The sequence below is a fragment of the Myodes glareolus genome, chromosome 20 (assembly GCF_982192425.1).
Source record: "Myodes glareolus chromosome 20, mMyoGla1.1, whole genome shotgun sequence".
Lineage (NCBI taxonomy): Eukaryota > Metazoa > Chordata > Mammalia > Rodentia > Cricetidae > Myodes > Myodes glareolus.
Genome location: NC_142045.1, coordinates 32611283 through 32631914, shown reverse-complemented (window position 1 = coordinate 32631914; position 20632 = coordinate 32611283). Strand labels below are relative to the sequence as shown.

Sequence of the window (20632 nt, the reverse complement as noted above, 5' to 3'; positions counted from 1 at the left end):
TTTCCTTCCGTTTCTGGCTTTTTCATTTGGCTCCCAGCATAGTGAGAAATTGTCTTACAGTATGACTCCGTGTACATATGCATACGATACCAGTGCCTTATAAAATAATATTATATTTACCCATTAATGGGAAATATACTTGCTCTGTGTTAATTCATGTAAAAAGTCACTGGCCCTGACTCTGAAAGTTGATTTTTACTACTTTATGGATTGTGATCTAGAGTTTTATCCTGGGGCAACGCACATTTTTCTAAGACTTTCAAGTCTTGGCAACATCCCTGAAGTCAGGGAAGAGGTAAATGCATCTACATATATGGAAGATTTGTCTGGGATAGAAATGGGGGTGGAACACAGTCTACTCAAAGACAACTGAGGACTTAGTTACATTAGTAGTCTCTCGGAATGGGTCTAAGCATGGAACTCGTTAAAATTAAACAGTGAACCCAACAGCTCTGAAAGACAGCTTTAAGTCCCAAGTGACAGACTAAACTGATAGTTTGTTAACACTTACATACACTCAGCTGCTGTTGCTTAGGCCGCTCTCCTCACAGCCTCACGCTCATGGGACCCCACAACCCTGTCTACAGAAGCTTCCATCTTAAGAAAGTTAATTGCACTTTTCCTCAAATAAAAATTCCACCCTTAACCTGATATTGGCTGGGTTGGGAGAAGTAAAAATAGCTTTTGTTGTTGATGTTAGTATTGGATTTAAAAGAAAAAAAATGACTCCTTGACCATTTTCTCCATTGTGCAAGTGTGACTTGTGATTGGCTGGGGAGGGATGGACTCTGAGGAGCTTTCTTCCGTGGGGGTGGGGTGAGGACCTAACTTCTGCTGTTGTGAAGTCATCTCAGTGCGTTCAAAGGAAATACTGAATATTAAAAGGGAAAGCAGGGAAAGAAAATTCCAGAAAATTGAAAGGTGAGGTTGACATTCCACATTCATTAATTCTGCTTTTAGTTTTCTTTCTGGGAAAAAAAAAAAAAAAGGATGTCTTCAGAATTAACTAGCGTTCTGTCCACAGCCTCATGATTGTATTTTGAGAATATCCTTTTTTAAACACCTAGAAAACTGCCTTATATTATTTGATACTGATAGTGCTAACCTCATGTTCCTCAGTTTCTCAGAGTTGACAGCCATGTGATCTCACCTTTAGAATATTCTGGAATTTCACTCTCTTCCTCTTGAAGCACAGTCTATATGGAATAGCATGGTTGAGCTGAAAAGAATCTTGGACATGAAGCTGGTCTCAGCATTGACAGGCCTGATCGATGTTTAGAACAGATTCCGGGCCTCTCTCCACACCAAACTGAATACTAGTCTCAGAATGTTTGCGAAGCTTTCCAACTATTGCCCTGACTGGCCACCACTCATTTTAAAGTTGAGAAAAAGGAAATTAGATTTGTTGTGTTGGATTGTTGGGCTTATGAGTAGAGTAGCAGGAGGAAAAACTTAAGTCTGATGGGAAGTGGGGTAAGGGTCAGGCTCAGCAATCCCTGGGTGAGGCCCGGTCGGATGGCATTTATGTTGCGGGTACTATGTAGGTGAGTCTGAGCGATTTGACGATGATGAGCAGAGCCCTCCCTGACCTGGTGGTTTGTGTGTGTTTTGTAGTGTTAGAATCTTTGTGAATGTGCTTCAAGTCTGTCTGCCTTTGTCAGCCTCACAAACCATAGGGGCAGCTAGAGCTCCGCCTCTCAGCGGTACGGCTCACAGGCTTAAATAATTAGGTCCCACTTCTTGCCTCCAAGTTGTGACAGATACCACTGGTCCTCCTATAGCCTTCTTACCTCTCCAGAGGCAGCACTAGGTCAGAGCTGGGATCGTGAGGATGCTTGGGGATGCTTTCTGAAGCCCATGAGATGGCTAAGCTGACAGTGTGTGCCTGTAAGTCCTGCGTAAGACTGCCCACCCCCTTTTAACTCAAAGATGTTAGTAATACAAGTCTCAGTCAATAATTCAATTTCCTTTTAAAAATATCAGTACTATAGTTGTGAAATTTGTCCGTGAAGTCAACACTAACATCAGGAAGTCAAAGCTGTGCAGCTTGAAAACCTTTCAGTGTGGGGAGAAGGTCACAGAAGGCAGAAAGATGCAAGTAGGCAGGAGAGGTTTGGTTGCATTTCTAGTATAGAACATTGACATTTGTGAGAAAAATATTAGTTGAATAGTTCACTATTACTTATGAAATTATAATTCACTAGAATTAGTTTCCATTTACTGTAGGTATAGTTGCTACACTCTAGTCCAAGCAGGTGAAAGTTGAGATATGGAACATCAAACTGGAAGCAGATGGGGGCTAACCACAGTTCTGTTCATGATAAAAGAATGACTGATTAAAGAACAGCTGGTTTCCTGGTTTGAACACAAATTCACCCTGTTGTATAAGGGTAGCCCCTGCAAGTCCTCCTGTGTCTCAACAATAAGTGGGAAGGCTGTGTGGCTGCTGTGCTCACTGTGTGACTTCGACGCAGCCTCTTCAGGGCTCATACAGGGAAGGGATCACAGCTATAGTATGTTCTGGCACCTTGTACACTACCCAGAAAAGATGGTGGTCTTTTCTGTACCCTCCAAGTGGGGGTCCATGAATTTAGTTTTGTGTTTTTATTTGTTCCAGTCTTCTCTTCCAGTGGTACTAAAAATGTTGGTGTCCTGACCTAACCTAAGGCCTGTGTTTACTTAACCAGGCACCATGTGATCGTGTGTGAGGTGCGTGCCGAGTGGTGCTCTAACATCTTTGGAGCTTCTTCCTCTGCCTGGTTGCACTGTCGTCTCTATTGCTAACGGTGGCTGCATAAGCACAAAGAATAAGGGCCCTATGTTTATTCTGTCTGACTGTGTGCCGGTACTGGGTTCTCTCCTGACGTAAACAAGGAGGTGACGTGAACTGAGTGCAAGTTTGCCTTGCTTGGAATGAGGTGCTAGCCTCTGGTTTGAAATTTTGCACCAGTGCTGTGTACCAGCTGTAAATGTGTTGTAGGATCATTTCATTTTGCACTTGGGGAGATGGAAGCTTGGAGAGGCGCCATCACTCACCTGGGTCCAGTTTATCTGCTATTTGGGGGGGGGGGGGGAAGCTGTTCATCTACCCAAGCTTTGTGTAAAGTTCTTCCTCCTTGCCCAGCTTAAGTTCTCTTGTTTCTTAGAAAAGTAGAAATCTTAGCATATAGTCTGCAAAGTGCAACCTTTTGCTTGGTGATGCATGCAAATCTTTTTTTTTTTTTTTAAATATTTATTTATTTATTATGTATACAATATTTTGTCTGTGTGTCTGTCTGCAGTCCAGAAGAGGGCATCAGATATCAGTTCAGATGGTTGTGAGCCACCATGTGGTTGCTGGGAATTGAACTCAGGACCCTTGGAAGAGCAGGCAATGCTCTTAACTTCTGAGCCATCTCTCCAGCCCAATGCATGCAAATCTTCACAATTGTTTTTATGCATGTACAAATCTATTAGTGTGCTTCTATTCGATAGAAACTGTTCTGTGAATGAATGACTGGGGAAAAGGCATGGGTTTGTTTGTTGTTTCTACAATATAGTTTATTCTGTCTGTGAAAGTTACCTCTCCTTTCACAACTGCAGAACAAACAGTATACACAGAGGTAAACTAAATATTGAAAATTCTCAGGACATTCACGATCTAGAGGCAATGTCTTTTGTAAGGCAGGAGAGGAATGTGCTGGGGAAGGTAGGTACAGTGGAAGGACAGACGTGATCTAGATGCATTGTGTAAATCTAGTTAGATGGCAAACAGTAAGTTAAAGTATGTTTTTAAATGGTTTATGCCAGGGAGATGGCTCAGTGAAGGCACCTGTCACCTTGTCTGACCTGAGTTGGATTGCCAAGATCCACATATTGGTAGGAGAAACCTGACTCCCACAGATTGCTCTTTAACCTATCTCTCCATGCTTGTCCTAGCAAGCATGTGTCAGATATATTTAATTTTTAAATTTAAAGGTAATTTTAAGTAATAGTAAATAATTAACTATAAATAATTGGCTTAACAAAACTTGAAAAATTGTAATAAAGAATTTTATTTTACTTAAAAGTAGAGGAATCTAAAATGGCTGAAAGACACTTAAGGAAATGTTCAACATCCTTAGTCATTAGAGAAATACGAATCAAAACAACTCTGAGATTCCATCTTACACCTGTGAGAATAACCAAGATCAAAAACACTGATGACAACTTATGCTGGAGAGGTTGTGGGGAAAAGGGAACACTACTGCGTTGCTGGTGGGAGTTCAAGCTGGTCCAGCCCCTTTGGATGTCAGTGTGGCGATTTCTCAGAAAATTAGGAAACGACCTTCCTCAAGACCCAGAAATACCACTTTTGGGTATATATCCAAAGGATGCTCAATCGTGCCACAAGGACATGTGCTCAACTGTGTTCATAGCAGCATTGTTTGTCATAGCCAGAACCTGGAAACAACCTAAATGCCCCTTGATCGAAGAATGAATAAAAAATATGTGGTACATTTACACAATGGAATACTGCACAGCAGAAAAAAAAGAATAATAATAATAGCGGCATTTGAATTCTGCAGGCAAATGGATGGAGCTAGAAAACATCATTCTGAGCGAGGTAACCCAGACCCCAGAAAGACAATTATCACATGTACTCACTCATAGGTGGTGTTTAAACATAAAACAAAGAAAAACAGCCCACAAATCACAATCCCAGAGAACCTAGACAACAATGAGGACCCTAAGAGAAACATATATAGATCTAAATCTATATGGGAAGCAGAAAAAGACAAGATCTCTTGAGTAAATTGGGAGTGTGGGGACCTTGGGAGAGGGTTGAAGTAGGGAGAGGAGAGGCAGGGAGGGGAACAGAGAAAAATGTAGAGCTCAATAAAAATCAATAAAAAAATAAATAAATAGTATACAGTAGAGATGTCAAGGATGTCATGGTTGATGCCCACTGTCAAATGTGTAGAAACTATTTTTGTCGTTGAGTTCTCATCATTGATAGGAAAGACTGTATGTGGGTCTTCTGAGCTCAATTCCCATGACCCCAGAACCCCTCACTTAGCTCATAACGTTTCTTTGAGTATTATTGTAGCTATGACTGTTTTATTTGTGCCAGATGTCTTAAGATTCTTTCTCTCATCCTGTCTTTTCAGCCAATCACCTGCTGTTTCCTCCTCCTGTTACTTTCCATATATGACTTACCTTCCTTTATCTCACTTGAACGCTTTAACTTAAGCATTCAAAGAGGTAGGAAAAGTTTGATCCATTTTTCTGTTATAGAAACTAGTATTAGCTTACTTTCTGGTGTTTGTGGAAGGGAGGCTGACTACAGGAGCTGCTTCACACTGAGGAGACTGAGTAGCTTGCAGCAGCTGGTTCTTTGTCTGCTAAGGACCAGTAGGCAGCACTCTCCCGTTTCTACCATCAGGGCCCACAAGGCTTCCTAGGTACCTAGGTCAGGTATGCTCTTTGTTAAGAGACATGGGCAGTTCTGAAGCTTTTAACTCAAGTGCCCTTTCTGCCCCGAGCATACTTACACCTCACAAATGCCTTTGAAGCGGTTACAGCTAACACCACTGTGAGGCAGTTAAGACATTCTAGGCAAGAAAGCAAAACCATGATATTTTTTTAAAAGTTGTACAAAGTAATGACTACAAAGAAGGTGAAGTCAGCCAGGCGGTGGTGGCGCACGTCTTTAATCCCAGCACTCGGAAGGCAGAGGCAGGTGGATCTCTGTTAGTTCAAGGCCAGCCTGGTCCACAGAGGTTGTTCCAGGACACAGGCTCCAAAGCTATAGAGAAACCCTGTCTCGAAAAACCAAATAAATAAATAAAGTAAGTCAGGGTTAGATCTCATAAAACACTTTGATTAGCATGTTATTAGTTATGAATATAGTTCTGTTATATTTTCAGATAAAAATACATAATGTATTTTTATCATAATTTCCCATAGGCTTAGGTCTTCTACCCCTGAATTACCATCTTTTTGTTAAATGAGTTTTTTACAAAATGTGTGCTGCTGTACATTAGTTTGTAATATATTAGGCCGAGAAGAAACATGCTGTACTATGTGATTGTACTTAGACACATAAGCTGTTTATTAACCTCTCTGCCCTCTGTGCCTATGTAGCAGAAAGCCTAATTTAATAGTGGAGTTTCATTTTTTTTTGCTTGGTATATAAATTAGCACAAAGTAATTTGTTGGAAATTTATTTAAAAAAGGAAACCTGTAGTATTGAGTCCTTGTTTAAGTCTATGCCTCAAATAGACTTACTCAGATGAAGTCATTTTACCACAAAGGAACCATTGTTTCTGAAGCACACATTGAAGAATACCTTGTTAGACCATGGTGTGCTGCTAAGTTGGAAGTAACCTGGAAGTGCTAGAGGAGAAAGATCTTTCCTGGTGATTAAAGAAAAGGTGCTCTCTGGGAATCCAGAGGATGCATTTACATAGTCGCTGGTTGGAGCTGTTGTATCAATGAAAACAAACCTGGAGGTCTGGTATGTTGTACCAAAGAGGAACTTTAATAGAGTGCACAAAAGGTATCAGTCTGCAAATCAACATTCTAGAACCGTTCATCAGGTGTGTTAGGTAAAGATGCGCAAACTGTACCCTGACACTTGCCAGGCTTTGGTCCTGTACTTCTTAGTAGGCTGTCTGGACTCAGAACAAGATGGATCATGTGCACTTGGTGCAGTATTTGTTGAAGCGCATTCCCCCGCATACCATCAACACTGCTGCCACCTTTTAAGAAATGTTAATATTTAACTTTACTTGAAATTATTGTCTTGTCCTTTAATGGGGAGTTGCGGGGAAGATGGAAAAGGAGTGTGTGCTATGGCCCACATGGAGGTCAGAGGACAACTTTGAGGAGTCAGTTTTTTCCTCTGCCTTTCCATCTTGAAGTCAAGTTTCTTTAAACCAAACAGAAATGATGTGACTTGCCATTAAAGTCACAAACCAAGGTGGCAAATACAGAATCTTACATCATCAGTCTGCCATTCCTGTTTCCCAGGACCAACTTTTTTTCTCAGCCAGTTGAAGTTGTTCCAATTTGTGTGGTTTACAAGTTCACAGGTCTTTAAATCTAGGAGATGGAAAATTGTAGATTTTAATTTGTTGTTTTATAAGAAAGGGTCATAATGTTGTAGCTCAGACTGGTGTCAGATTCTCAGAAATCTGCTGCCAAGGTCAACCCAGTATTAGCATTGCATATGCGCCGCACTCCAGCTAACGCCTGGACTGCAGGGATTGAGTGCCCCTTCCTCAGCTACCCAACTGTCCCAGGAGCTGACCTACATTTGCAGAATAGTTGAGCTGTTTGTTGACATCTCTTTGTTTGATAGTAACTGTGCCTTTTAGGTGTGGCTGAAAGTTGCACCGTGCTTAGTGCTTTGTGGAAGACTGGAAGGAATGTCACAGGTTGGGGTTCCTCTGGGGGAAGAAGGAAGGTGGGCGGGGTCCACTGATCACCGACTTTTACAGTTGCATTCAGATGGGAGTAATCATTAGCCCTTGAAAATGATTGGGGGGGAGGTGGCTGGAGAGATGAATCAGAGGTTTAAGAGCACTGACTGTTTTTCCAGAGGTCCTGAGTTCAATTCCCAGCAACCACATGGTAGCTTAAATCCATCTGTAGTGAGATCTGCGTACCCTCTCCTGGCCTGCAGGCTTACGTGCTAAGAGAACACTGTTAACATAATAAAAACAAATAATTTTTTAAGAAATGCTTTTTGGGGGAAGTTTAGATCTTGTGTTTGGGGGTGGGAGGTTTGGAGGTGGCTGCAGCATTTCATTTCACAAGAGTAGATTAGGGAACTAATCAGAATCCGTCTCAGGTGAGACAGTGGTCCAGGTCAGCCATGGGTTGGTCTTAGTCTTGGATGCTTTTCATGACCCTACCAGACAAAGTGTGAGTCATCTCTTGTCAGTTTGTCTGTGTTCGTGATTGAGTCATTGTTGCCTTGTGAGGCATCATTTCCTTTAATTTCCTTTAAGCTCTTCAAAAACACCTGAAAGATTTGATCAATTTTAGATAATGACCTCAAGAAACAAAGATAAACCATCAAAATATAAGAATTGAGTTTGCATGTTGCCAGATGTTGAGAATGTTGAATAAAGGTGTTTAAAAACAGACTTCATGGAGGGAGGCTTTTAAATTTGTTTTCAACAAATACATGGAGTCCCCACTCCAGTATTTTACCATCTTAGCTTCCAGGGTCGGTAAGGGAGAGCAGAGCCAAGTCTCCTAAATCAGAAGACAAGAGGTAAAGACTGATGGAACATAGAACCACATCATATTCAGTTCCCAAGTTCTGAGGGTGACAATGGTGCCTGGAGCCTGTGCTCTCCACACAGGCTGCACCAGCAGTCTCTATCCCAAGGATGCTTTTCAGAGTAGGGAAGAATCATGCAAAGACAACTTGGAGGAAATTAACTCAGTAACACTGAACACTGGAGTAAAGCAGCACGGAGTACTTTAAAGTGTCTACCACTAATGTTCAGGGCGTGTGGAACTTTATGCCTTGTCCCTGGCTGGAGTCATCTTCTGTGCATGGCACCTGCAATGGAGTATGGTTAATATACCCAGTGACATTCCATAATCTTGTACTCTTAATTCATCATGATAATACTACCTTTTCCGAAGAAGACACTTTTCAAGCTATAATGCTAAAGGTCAAATATAAGAAAACCCCGGTGGTGAAACTTGCAGGGGTGCCCCTGCAGTACAGCAGGTGGATCCTCTGTACATTTCATCCTCTCTGACTTCGACAGCCCCGGGTCATCTGTACCTGGCCATAGGGCATACCATAGGAAGAGTCTTCCAGTCTTCGCCCGTCAGAACGCCCTGGGTAAGCACCTAAAGCACCTTTGTCCTCCCCGGCTGCGCCCCCAGTGGGTCCTTCTGTGTGTTAGCTGTGCCCCAGAGGTAGGACTGCAGCACAGTGGGGTTGTTCACCGTGGGGGCAGAACCTGGGTCTAAGAAAGAAGCAGCAAAACTGTGATTGGGAGGCATGGCTTTCAGGTGGACGCTGGAGAATTTGAGGGGTCAGGGTGCCTGTTGGCCTTTAGGAACCTTAATAGAAACAACATTGTGGAAACATTTGTTTGCAGATAGGGCTGCTAAGGTAGCAGCAGCTCTGGGAAGACTGCCTTCGGAAGGAAGGGTGAAGGGTGGGGCTGTTATACCAAAGGCCCTACTGGCCCTGTTGTCAGTGGAAAGTCTGGGAACAACCTGGCTTGGGCATGTGATGGGACTTTACTTAGTGACATTCCTGTAGTTCTGTTAATGTTAGATCAGCCAGTGCAATATTTCGGTATCTAATTAGAGACAAATATTAGGAATTTAGGGTGACAGTATTATTACCCCAGCAGTGACTACTTAGCAAGCATGAGCCTTTGTTGCCAGAATAGACAAGCTAGTGACAAGGTTCTCTATAAGCTTCACAAGAAACTATTATATTACAAAGAATCCACAGTTCTTCATTATACTTGTTAGAAGAGTAAATGCTGTAACTCTAGCAAAGTTTACTTTAGTCTTTAAACTTTTGAAAACCCTTAAAGTTGATCTAAACGTCTACTCTGCACTTACTTTTATATTCAATTAAAGTTCTTTATCGGGAGAAAATAGGTCCTAATGTGCTACTTGGTTTAGATTTTTATTTTGTTTTTTGTTTTTTTTAATTCTTGTAGCCAAATAGATAAAGTACTTAATTACATTTTAATGCTGTGTGTTTATAGAACCATTTTAGATTAAGAAAAAAATGGTATGGCCTGTAAAATAGACAAAGATTTTCATTAGGAAACAGCAGAATCACTTTACCGGCAAATGAGATTCCTCTTAATACTCTCCTGTGGTGGGGCCTTGTCTATTTAAACAGCTGTTTCCAGAGAGCAGGAGAAAGGGTTTGTATTGTGAGCAGTCGTTTAAGGGAAGACTGGGGCTAGAGAGACGCTCAGCAGTTAGGGCACTTGCTGCTCTGACAGATGACCTGGGTTTCAATTCCAGCACCCATGTGGCATCTCAACACCCATCAGTTAGTTCCAGGATCCACCACCCTCTTCCAGCCTCTGTGGGTACCAGGCACATACACGTCACACAGATGTACATGCAGGCAAACACCCATATACATAAAAATTTTGTAGAAGTTTTGGAAAGGATAAGTTCTTTGGTTACCAGAGTAGGGGAATTATGGTTGAGTGCAATGTAGTTGATAATACTTGGACTTTGTCTGTGTCTCTCTGACTGAGGTTTAAGGGCTCTGGGGAACACCTGCATGGTACAAGGAAGTGGAATTAATCCCAGGAGAGCAAGCTTCCTTTTGAAACACTTGTAGATTCCTTTAAAATAATAACAATGGTAGATTATGGGAGAACAAGATTTTAGCTATATCTACCATTGGGACCTTCTTAACTAGGGCAATACTGTATATAGCTGGCCTTGTTAGATTTTGTGGCATTTAGACCAGAGTGTCAAGTAGTTTGTTCTCTGGGTGACAGAGGTTGTAGGTGGGCTGTGATTGAGATAAATGGCCCATGGTTGGGCTGGAGGTGAAGATGCATCTAAAAGAGCTGCTTGTTTCAGCCTCCCCTGGATTTTGAGACGTGTCTTTGGAGGCATTTCATTTCTCTTTCTCTCTTAAATCTCTGTGTAAGGCATGCTTGTATGCTGGTCTTTGTCTTATTTGAGACAGGCCCTTTGTGTTCTACTGCACATGGCCAGGGTGGCGGGCCCACCAGCCTCTGGAAGATTCTCTTGTCTCTGTTCTCATCTTCTCACTGGGTTTGCAGATGTATGTGCTGCTGTGTCTAGGTGTATGTGGTTCTGGGGATTTGAACTCGGGTCCTCATGCTATACAGTAAGCACTTTACCTACTGAGTCATTTTCACATTATGAATGTTAAAAGTTTTTTTTTTCACAAAAGTAATTTCATTAATAATAGGCTGTCCTGTGGGACACACAGTTAAAGTTTATGATAAAGGTGAAACACCATTTATTAAAAATTACTACCTTCCAAGAAACAAAAACTTGTCAGAATTAATATTATTTGGTACATTTTTCTTTTAAAAGTCCCATTCTAGAGCACTTTTTCTTAAATAGTAAATGAGATTTTAGTATGGAATGGATCTGTTGACTAAAGAGCTGGTAAGCCATGGACTTGTTTATTTCTTGTTTCAGAGCTTTGTTCTCTGCTGTTTAAGGCGGCACCTCCACTTTCCCTCGTTGTTTCTTAATGGTTAGTACAGACTCACTCATTTGTAATTTGCCTGCTCACCAAACATGTCTGTCTCTCAGTTCTTTGTATGTTCTCAAACTCTTCATCCCATCATGATCTTAGGGGCTCTAAAAGTTTGTTCTCTGTGAAGTTAAATGGTCAGGGATTTAGAATAGATGTCATGTCCTTTGCCATGTCCCACACAGCTTGGGTCCCAGAACCCTGCCTGGGGCAGCAGGGTGATGAAGAAAGGACACACATGGACATGTATACACATGCACAAGCAATGAAGCTGGGATCAGGTGGGGTTCTCTTAATTCTACCACCACCAGGCCCCTGCAGCTTGAGCATGTTGATTGGGTGTAGCACAGGAGGAGGAGTAGAGTCTGGGTAGGAAGTCTCTGGAAGAACAAGCTCAGGCTGTAACATCCCCCATCCCCACCCCCAGGAGCAGGAAGCCAATTGCTCACCTGTGCTCACACTGATCAGTGTTAGTTCATAAACACTTATGTTCAGACTTCAAGAAAACCTTTGTCATTTCTCTTCTGCCTTGCCCATATGGGTAAGGACTTTGCCAGTTTCTCTTGGGCCAGTTGGTCTTGGAGTTCTTGACAGGCTGTGCTCATGTTGAAATACACATCTGGTCAGGGCTTCCTGTGCTCCCTATAGTCCTCACCCTCTTCCCTGTTTTTGTAATAATAACGAGAGATAATCTGACCATAAGTCTTTTGTATTTTAGGTGTGTCAGTGCAATTGCACCATAATACCCTTGCTGTCATTATTGAGTATAGTCAACCAGGACACGGACCCAAATCAATTTACAGTTTTATCTGCTTTTATTTGAAGGAACCTTTTTCACACATATGTATTGTTAATCCATGTGATAAATTAAGTGATACTTAAATCATCGGGCTGTAGACCACCCTGAATAATTGAATGAAACCCACTGGGACTCGAGGTGATTAGAGCAGTACCCGTCATAGGAAAGGGAATCATTAATATAAATAGGTATAGAAGAATGTGACCAAGCTCTATGTGACCGGATTTATCTCTATGGGTACGATTACCAGACATCTCAGAAATAGAACTGTTGCGTTGTTTCCCAGGCCCAGTCTTCACTTTGGGGAGGATGTAAGCATACCCTTTCTTCCACATTGGCATGGGCTGGCTCAAGCCATTTTCTGTCACGTCCTTCCTTTAGTACCTTAGGTTTCACTCCTGGGGAACAGTGATGTTCTTTGTCAGTGAGGCCATCTTCTGTACAGCTTAAACTTTTAAATGTAAATGAGGCCTTTTTTAGAGAATTGGTAGGGATAGAGAATCCTTCCAGAGAAAAAATTTGCCATTACCCATGGGCCAGTTAGTTTTGGAGTCTTCAGCAGGCCATTCCCGTGTCAAAGTACACATTCACCCAGGACTTCACTCATGCAGGATTTACTCTGGTCCGCTCCATACAGACCTTTGCAGTACAGACACTTTTAAGAAGCCACAAGTTGCCACCCGCAGTTGTGGTGGGGACCGTAAAGTAATCCTAAGATCGATATTTGAGAAAAAACATAATTTTCATAGTTACTGTCTCAGTTATGATCTTTGATTTGTCAACTAGCCTGTTTTCCCTTTCCTGGAGCAATCTTGTTGGCATTCTGATATCAGCTGCCAAAGACACCAAAGTACGCTAAACATTACCAGAATTAAATCTACAATCTTTGTAAGGAGGAGAAAAACCTAAAGATTGCAGTTCAGCTGTGAGGACATGGAAGCCTGAGGAAGCCTGTTACACAGGAAGTCTGTGATGAATGACTCAATCAAGTTGGAACCATTCATGATGGCTTAAAAATTCCTGTTTATATATTCCTTTACTTCCTATAACAAAGTAGCCAGTTTATTTCCCTCACTTTGTATAAAGTGATATCCCAAGCCCTTTCCGTGCACACTAGCCCACTCTGATATATATTTATTACAGGTAGTCCTCTGATCGCCATGGCTACTGACAGAAGTTAAGAGTCAGTATTCACTGAGAGTTGCCCAGTACAGACTAATTCCAGGGCCAGCACCTTTGGTTCTACCTCATCAGGCATCGCCCAGATGCAGGAGGCTTCCCACGATACCCATGAGTTCCCTCACCTACATGACAGCAGAATCTCCCACGTCCTTGGTTCAGTGAAAGACGACTTGAAAGTAGTTTTCCTTACTCTGGAATGATTTGAGTCCACAGCAGTTGGGTAATCTCCAGTTCCATGTTGGATGGCCTAGAAGAGGGTCAGTGTCTGAGAGTGTAGACCAGGTGTCTTTAGTGTAGACAGATAATGGTTTAAGCAGTGTTCAGGTGAGGAGAGGGCTCTGGGAAGTGAGATCATCTTTATGGAAAGGCATGGATTAACTGTCCATAGCAAATCTTCCATTGTGACATGTGTCTGAGCCCAATTATGTGCACATTGTTGACAATTTATATCGGTAGACATGCACACACATAGAAATTGTTGAGTAAATGTCACATGACTTCTTTCTCATTTGCAAGCACACTGGACAATTTAAAGTCGTTTTATTGGGAACTCTGAATGGTGAGTTTTGCTGCTCTCAGTATTTAGTTTGTTTTCACTTGGGAAGTGTAGGAAGACAGTGTAAGAGAGGAAGCAGGAGGAGGAGATGGAGACTTGCTGGGCATCTCTAACAGTTGTGAACAGTAAGAACGTTTGGAATTTAAGTAATGTTTGGAAAAACCTAGTTTGTCTAGCATTTTTTGAAAGAATTTACAGAATTTCTACAAGTGGGAGCTTTTTTGTCATATGTTCTCATCTCAGAGCATGACGTTCTCTGTGCTGATTGTCCGTGTCCCCTGCAATCAGGTGACAGTTCTCAGCAGCTGGGGGTCTCTGGGGACCCTTTCATTTTCCTTCTGAGCCCCCATACCCTCTTTTCCATGGACTTTCTGCAGGACATCACACTGCAGCTGTTGTGGTGTTCTGTCACAGAAGAGCCCACTGGGAAGCAAGTCGTGCTGTGTAAAATTATCAACTGTTAAGGCAGACTGGGTTTTGTAAAGTATTCAATGAAATCGTTTCTCCCCCTCAGGTTATAGTCACACAACCTCGGTGCGTTGTTCAGATTTTTCTTGTTTGTTTGTTTTTTGAGACAGGGTTTCTCTGTAGTTTTGAAGCTGTCCTGGAACTAGCTCTTGTAGACCAGGCTAGCCTCAAACTCACAGATCCTCCTGCCTCTGCTTCCCGAGTGGTGGGATTAAAGGCGTGTGCCACCACCGCCCGGGTGTTGTTTTGGTTCTTGATGCAAGTGAATACAGAGGGACTTTTTGTCAGCCTGCAGCAGTGTTGAAGGTAGAGCCTCCAATTACGAAGCCAGGCCTTGAGTTGTGTCTCATGGAGAGGGGTGTCTGCCTTGGTTGCCCCATTTCTAAAGTGGAGCTGGTAAATCTGTCTATATGTAGTCCTCTCTATAGGGCTGTTCCAAGAGAGGAATGAGATGTAGCCACAGCAGTAAACTATAAAGGAAGAGCATATACAAAGGCCAGGCTTTCATGAGCAAGATGCATTCAACATAAATTGCTATCTGGTTATTCTTGGTTGAAAAGCCCAAGAGTGTGCTCACGATAGTAAAGTAGAAAGAAGTTAAGAAATGTAGACAGACCCTGACTAGCAGGTGGTGGTTTCATACAGGCTGAGAAACAAACTCAACTGTGGCTCAGGTCAGACTCCAGGATCCTGGAGCCAAGGGTCTGGGTGAAGAGAGATGTCTAGGAAACACCAGATCCACCAGTGGCAACAGTAGCTGAAATTAGTATGCAGAGGGCTGGGCAGGTTTTCAACACAGACCTGGGGGAGAGGGGTAAGAGGCCCAGAGTCTGTGTGTGGCTGACTTTACAGCTGCTTCCTCACCTGATTCTGTTGAAGATTGGGCATTCCTAGGGATCTACTGTAATGGATGAGTGGTCTCAGTGTTTTGTTCAAGTCACGCATCCTTTTTAATCGGGTTTCAAGTTATTTATGCAGTTCACATATATTGTGTACATTTTGTAGCACATTGTTAGATGAGAATTTTTTAAATGAAATTTAAAACTTCAAAGTAAATAAAAGTTTTAAATATTTACTTCAGCACTTCAGTGACTACCTGATGGCCGCTTTAGACTGGGAGGATAAAAGCATCTTGGTTGGGGAAGACAAGGTACTAAATGACCCTGTCTCGTGTCTCTGGGGTTCTCCCCCTTCCATCTGTGCCTAGCTTTTTCACCCTGGGACAGTACAGAGGATCTCAGTCAAAACAGTCCCAGTGGAGATGCCCAACTACGGCCATTGAAACATCTCTGCTCTTGCCAACAAGTACTGTAGAAATGTCTAAAGACCATCATAACCTTTCTCAACACAAGTTACTATTTCCAGTAAATAATATATAAATGCCTTGTATTAGTGGGAAGAGTAGATTATATAATGTGTGTGTGTGTGTATAATATAAACAAGTATAAAACGCATTATTCTAAAGATGCTGTTATCCTAGTAGTGTAAGCTTAGGCATCTTCACAGTCACTGCCTTGTTTAATGTGTTGGACTGTCCTCGAGATAGAGCTGAGGGGAGTTTGCTGCTCCTATACAGTTCTTTGGAAGGCATGTGCTGGATGGTCAAATGATTCCCTTCTTGTTCCCTTCCCTTCACAAAATCTCTGGAGGGTAGCCCGTGTCTTCCTTCCTTCCTACATCCTTTCCTGCTCTAGCAAAAACAAAGCCCCGTACGATGAGCTGTCACAGTTTAGAACGTGAGTGGATGCCTAAGAGATAACAGCGAGCATCGCGTCTTCCCTGTAATGTGTTTGGGGTGTCGGTCAACAAAAGTTTATTGAATTCATCTTCTGTGCAGAGCATCTACTGAAGACTTTGTGATTACAAGCTTAAGTTTAATCTTCTTGTGTTTAGGGGACTTGGAGTCTGGTCTGTAGGGTATAGGGAAGAATTCTCAAGAGCAGAGCAGGTTGAGCATCAGAGTCCACCAGGGTCTCTGTCTGCCTAACTTGCAGGGCTTGTCGGGTCAGGCTTCCTTGGGATGTCTTGTGCTGCTTGCAGTGTTCAGCCACGCAGGTAGCACCAGGAATGTGACGGAGACTTCACTGTGCCCGGAAAGCTAGCAGACTGGCTAATACAGAGATGGACTGGCGTAGCTGCCTCATGGTGTCATAGAGAGCCAGGGTTTGGGTGAGTGTGCTATCCGTGATTCTCCGAGCCAATGTTGAGAGCACACTGTCTCAGCTCTAAGGGTTACAGGCAGCTCAGCAGAGAATTGTGGACACAGCACCTCCCAATCCCTGCCCCTTCTTTAATGTCCCACTGGCTGCATGAAAAACAGGAATTTATGTAACAAGCCCTGCAGAGCAAACTTTTTTTCCTGTTGGGGGAAGGGGGTAATTGTTGGCAAAGCTAGTGTACCGTTCTATTACTCAGAGTGACCTAAAATGTCCTCAGAAAAATATGTAGTGTGATATTTTGATAAGTAAAGGATTGCTATGGCCAAAACAAAGGCAAAAAAATAAGACCAGGCAGTTAGTAGATACTCACCCGGAAGTTAGTGAACTGTTTTTAAACTTTTTTTTTGAAGATTTCATTATTATTATGTCTTCTTCAGTCCTGTTGAGAATGCCCCTCCTTCACATGTGCTTGCCATGGTCTGGCAAGAGCGTCCTGGGCCTGGGTGTTACGGAGCTGTGCCCCCTCCCCCTGTTAGTTGCAAGCAGTCAGGAAGCTGATCTCTGGGAAGATCTCCCCCATACTCCTTTGTTATTAACTAAATGTGATTGGACAGGAGTCAGGCTTCCTCTCTTCCAGCGGTTTCACCAGAGCTTATCTGTGTGTCTATTGTGTTCAGAGAATGAAATTGTCATGATGGAATATTGTGCTAATGCCCAGACTCCAGCATGTAGACGGCATTGCGGAATGCAGGTTTACAGAGCTGGCTGCTTTCCAGCCCACCCCAACAGACTGCTGCTTTAAAGGAGGAATTGGGAATTTTGGTCACTAGTGTTGATGGTCATGGCAGCCAAAGCTAACTCAGGGTGATGGGGTGGGGGAGAGGATAACAGGGAGGATTGGGGCAGCAAGGTTTTTGAAAATTATGGGATTGAGATACAGTGAAATACATGAAAGAGAAGTATTCCTTAATCTCTCTGGGAGAGGTTTGGAGTTCAACACCTGTCCCATCATTAACAGGCCCTAGAATTGGGAGAGATCTCAAGTAGGAATATAGAATGAAGTCTGAGCAGAGAGAGACTGACTGACTACCACTGCCACATACCTACATATCTGCCTGGCATCCAACCAGAAAGCTCCTGTTAGGCCATGTCTGATCCATCCTTGCCGTGCACCCTGGCAGAAGGACCTGACACATAGCTGTTGTGTTGCAATCCTTCGGTGGAATGTAGTGCAGAATGCATCTTGAAATGTGGGTTTCTAAGCTCTCTTGGACCTCTCTCTGACTTTTGTCTTTAGAAAGTAAGATTGCTACTACATTCCTTTTGTTTCCCTTTTCTTGTTGAGAAAAGACGTGAATGTGTCGGGGTCATGTGGAAGTCTGACCGTGTATTGTCCTGCTCTGGTACAATGGTTGGCACATGAGTACCTTCATTCCCGGTCAACAGCATGAGGATGTGGGCATTGTGGCTGCCCCCTCGGGCGACCACAAATCTAGTTAGAGTCTTTTTGTGGTCCAAGAGGGGCCACAGAGTATTTGGGCAGCTAAGCCTTGCACTCAGTTGGCAGAGAAGGCCAAAAAATGGGTAGCCATGTGCATAGCTCTGCTCTGAAGATTGTGAGTTGCCCAGAGTCCTGTTCCTGGATTTGGGATTAGCTCTCTCCGGATCTAGTCAGACTGCCAGGTGAATAGTTAGCGGCTGAGCTGGGGTAGAAAGATTAAGTAGTGAGCTACCTCCTTGAACTAAGTGTTTCACTTCCCCAGATGGGTGTCACAGGCTCCTCCAAATTCAGAAGTCTTGTCTTCATCTAAGGACTAAGGGACTGACCCATTTATTCCCCCATGTGTTTACAGTTTGCACACGCTTGCTGTGGGTGTGTTTCACCCCTACTGAATAGGAGTAGAGGGGTGTCACTTAGGGCGCCGTCCTCACCTCTGGGAAAGCTGCGCCCTTTTTTACAGGTCCTCAAGTTGGTGGGTTTCCTGTTCTCTGTTAGAGAAGTTCTTGAATTTAAATGTTTCATTTTATGGCAAGTTAACTTTCTCAAGAGAATAACTTTTCTTTTTATTTATTTTTGCTTGTCTGATACAAAGACTCAAGGTATAAATGAATTTAGGTCTTAATTATTTGGGTTTTTGTTTGTTTGTTTGTTTTTGTCTCGTCATCCTCACGAGAATGGGCCTCGTGAGGAAGCTCACTGGCCACAGACTCACAGACTCTTTTTCCTCCCAAGTGGTTGCTGCATGTCTATCTGGAGTATGGTTCAGATCATGCTTTCTCTCCCCGTTCTGTGATTCTGTTGGCCCAGTGATATAAAATACCTCACTTTGTAATGAAAAAACAATTGGAAAGGGCTTTGTTTTTGAGATAGGTTCAGAAACTATATATAAAAGAAATGTAGCTGATCTGTATACAAGAAAATACAGTTGTGTTTAATTAATTAAAGACATAAGCGCTAATTATGTTTTTAAGAAAAACGCTATTTCTCGTACACCAATTTGAGGTCCTTTATAGTGAGTTTATTTCTGCTGTTGAGAGCCAGTGGTGCGTCTCAGCTGGTGAGGCACCTGTGGCACAAGCCCAGATCTCGTGTAAAGGTGGCAGGTGAGAAGAGACAGTGAAGTTGACTTCTGTCCTCCACACGTGCTCTGGCATAAGTACTGTGGTAGATTTGCCCTCCTCACAAGTAAAGAACTGTTAGGCTGTTCAGATTGAAACTATGTGATGATCATGTTGAACAGTACATTTTCCAAGCGACGAATGCCATCCTTCTAACATACTGTTTTGCTTTACAGAATTCAATTCGTCATAACCTGTCCCTTCACAGTAAGTTTATCCGTGTACAGAATGAAGGAACTGGAAAAAGTTCTTGGTGGATGCTCAACCCAGAAGGAGGCAAGAGTGGAAAATCCCCCCGGAGAAGAGCTGCGTCCATGGACAACAACAGTAAATTTGCTAAGAGCCGGGGTCGAGCTGCCAAGAAAAAGGCATCCCTCCAGTCGGGGCAGGAGGGTCCCGGGGACAGCCCTGGGTCTCAGTTTTCTAAATGGCCTGCAAGTCCTGGGTCCCACAGCAATGATGACTTTGATAACTGGAGTACATTTCGTCCTCGAACCAGCTCAAATGCTAGCACGATCAGTGGGAGACTCTCTCCCATCATGACAGAGCAGGACGACCTAGGAGATGGGGATGTGCATTCTCTGGTATATCCACCTTCTGCTGCAAAGATGGCTTCCACTCTGCCCAGTCTGTCTGAAATCAGCAATCCTGAAAACATGGAAAACCTTTTGGATAATCTCAATCTTCTCTCATCCCCAACGCCTTTAACTGTATCAACCCAGTCTTCACCTGGCAGCATGATGCAGCAGACACCTTGCTATTCGTTTGCACCGCCAAACACCAGCCTGAACTCACCCAGCCCAAACTACTCAAAGTACACATATGGCCAATCCAGCATGAGCTCCTTGCCCCAGATGCCTATGCAGACTCTTCAGGACAGCAAATCCAGTTATGGAGGGTTGAACCAATATAACTGTGCACCAGGACTCTTAAAAGAGTTGTTGACTTCTGACTCTCCTCCCCACAGTGACATTATGTCACCAGTTGATCCTGGAGTAGCCCAGCCCAACATTCGGGTCCTGGGCCAGAATGTGATGATGGGCCCTAATTCAGTCATGCCAGCCTATGGAAGCCAGGCATCTCATAACAAAATGATGAGCCCCAGTTCTCACACACACCCTGGACATTCACAGCAAACATCTTCAGTCAATGGACGTGCCCTGCCCCACGTGGTGAACACCATGCCTCACACACCTGCCATGAACCGCTTGACCCCTGTGAAGACACCGTTACAAGTGCCTCTGTCCCATCCCATGCAGATGAGCGCCTTGGGCGGCTACTCCTCTGTGAGCAGCTGCAATGGCTATGGGAGGATGGGCGTCCTCCACCAGGAGAAGCTCCCCAGTGACTTGGATGGGGTGCTCATCGAGCACTTGGACTGTGACATGGAGTCTATCATTCGGAACGACCTCATGGACGGAGATACCTTGGATTTTAATTTTGATAACGTGTTGCCCAACCAAAGCTTCCCACACAGCGTCAAGACAACGACACACAGCTGGGTGTCAGGCTAAGAGTTAGTGAGCAGGTAAGTTCGTTCCCTCTGGTATCTAAAGGCCCTTTGAAAGAGGGACACAGTACCTGTGTCTTCATGGCTAGACTCTTTAGAAATAAAGACAGCGTCTTCTGTATCT

General features: G+C 43.3%; 1 protein-coding gene across 1 annotated transcript in view; it reads left to right on the top strand.

Moving 5' to 3' along the window:
* Foxo1 (forkhead box O1) overlaps positions 1–20632 on the top strand; it is an 83653-nt gene that overhangs the window by 59409 nt on the left and 3612 nt on the right. Inside the window, exon 2 of the mRNA XM_048424938.3 lies at positions 19175–20526. Coding sequence (XP_048280895.2) covers positions 19175–20512 — 1338 coding nt within the window. The 3' untranslated portion in view covers positions 20513–20526. The remainder of the gene's footprint in view (positions 1–19174; positions 20527–20632) is intronic.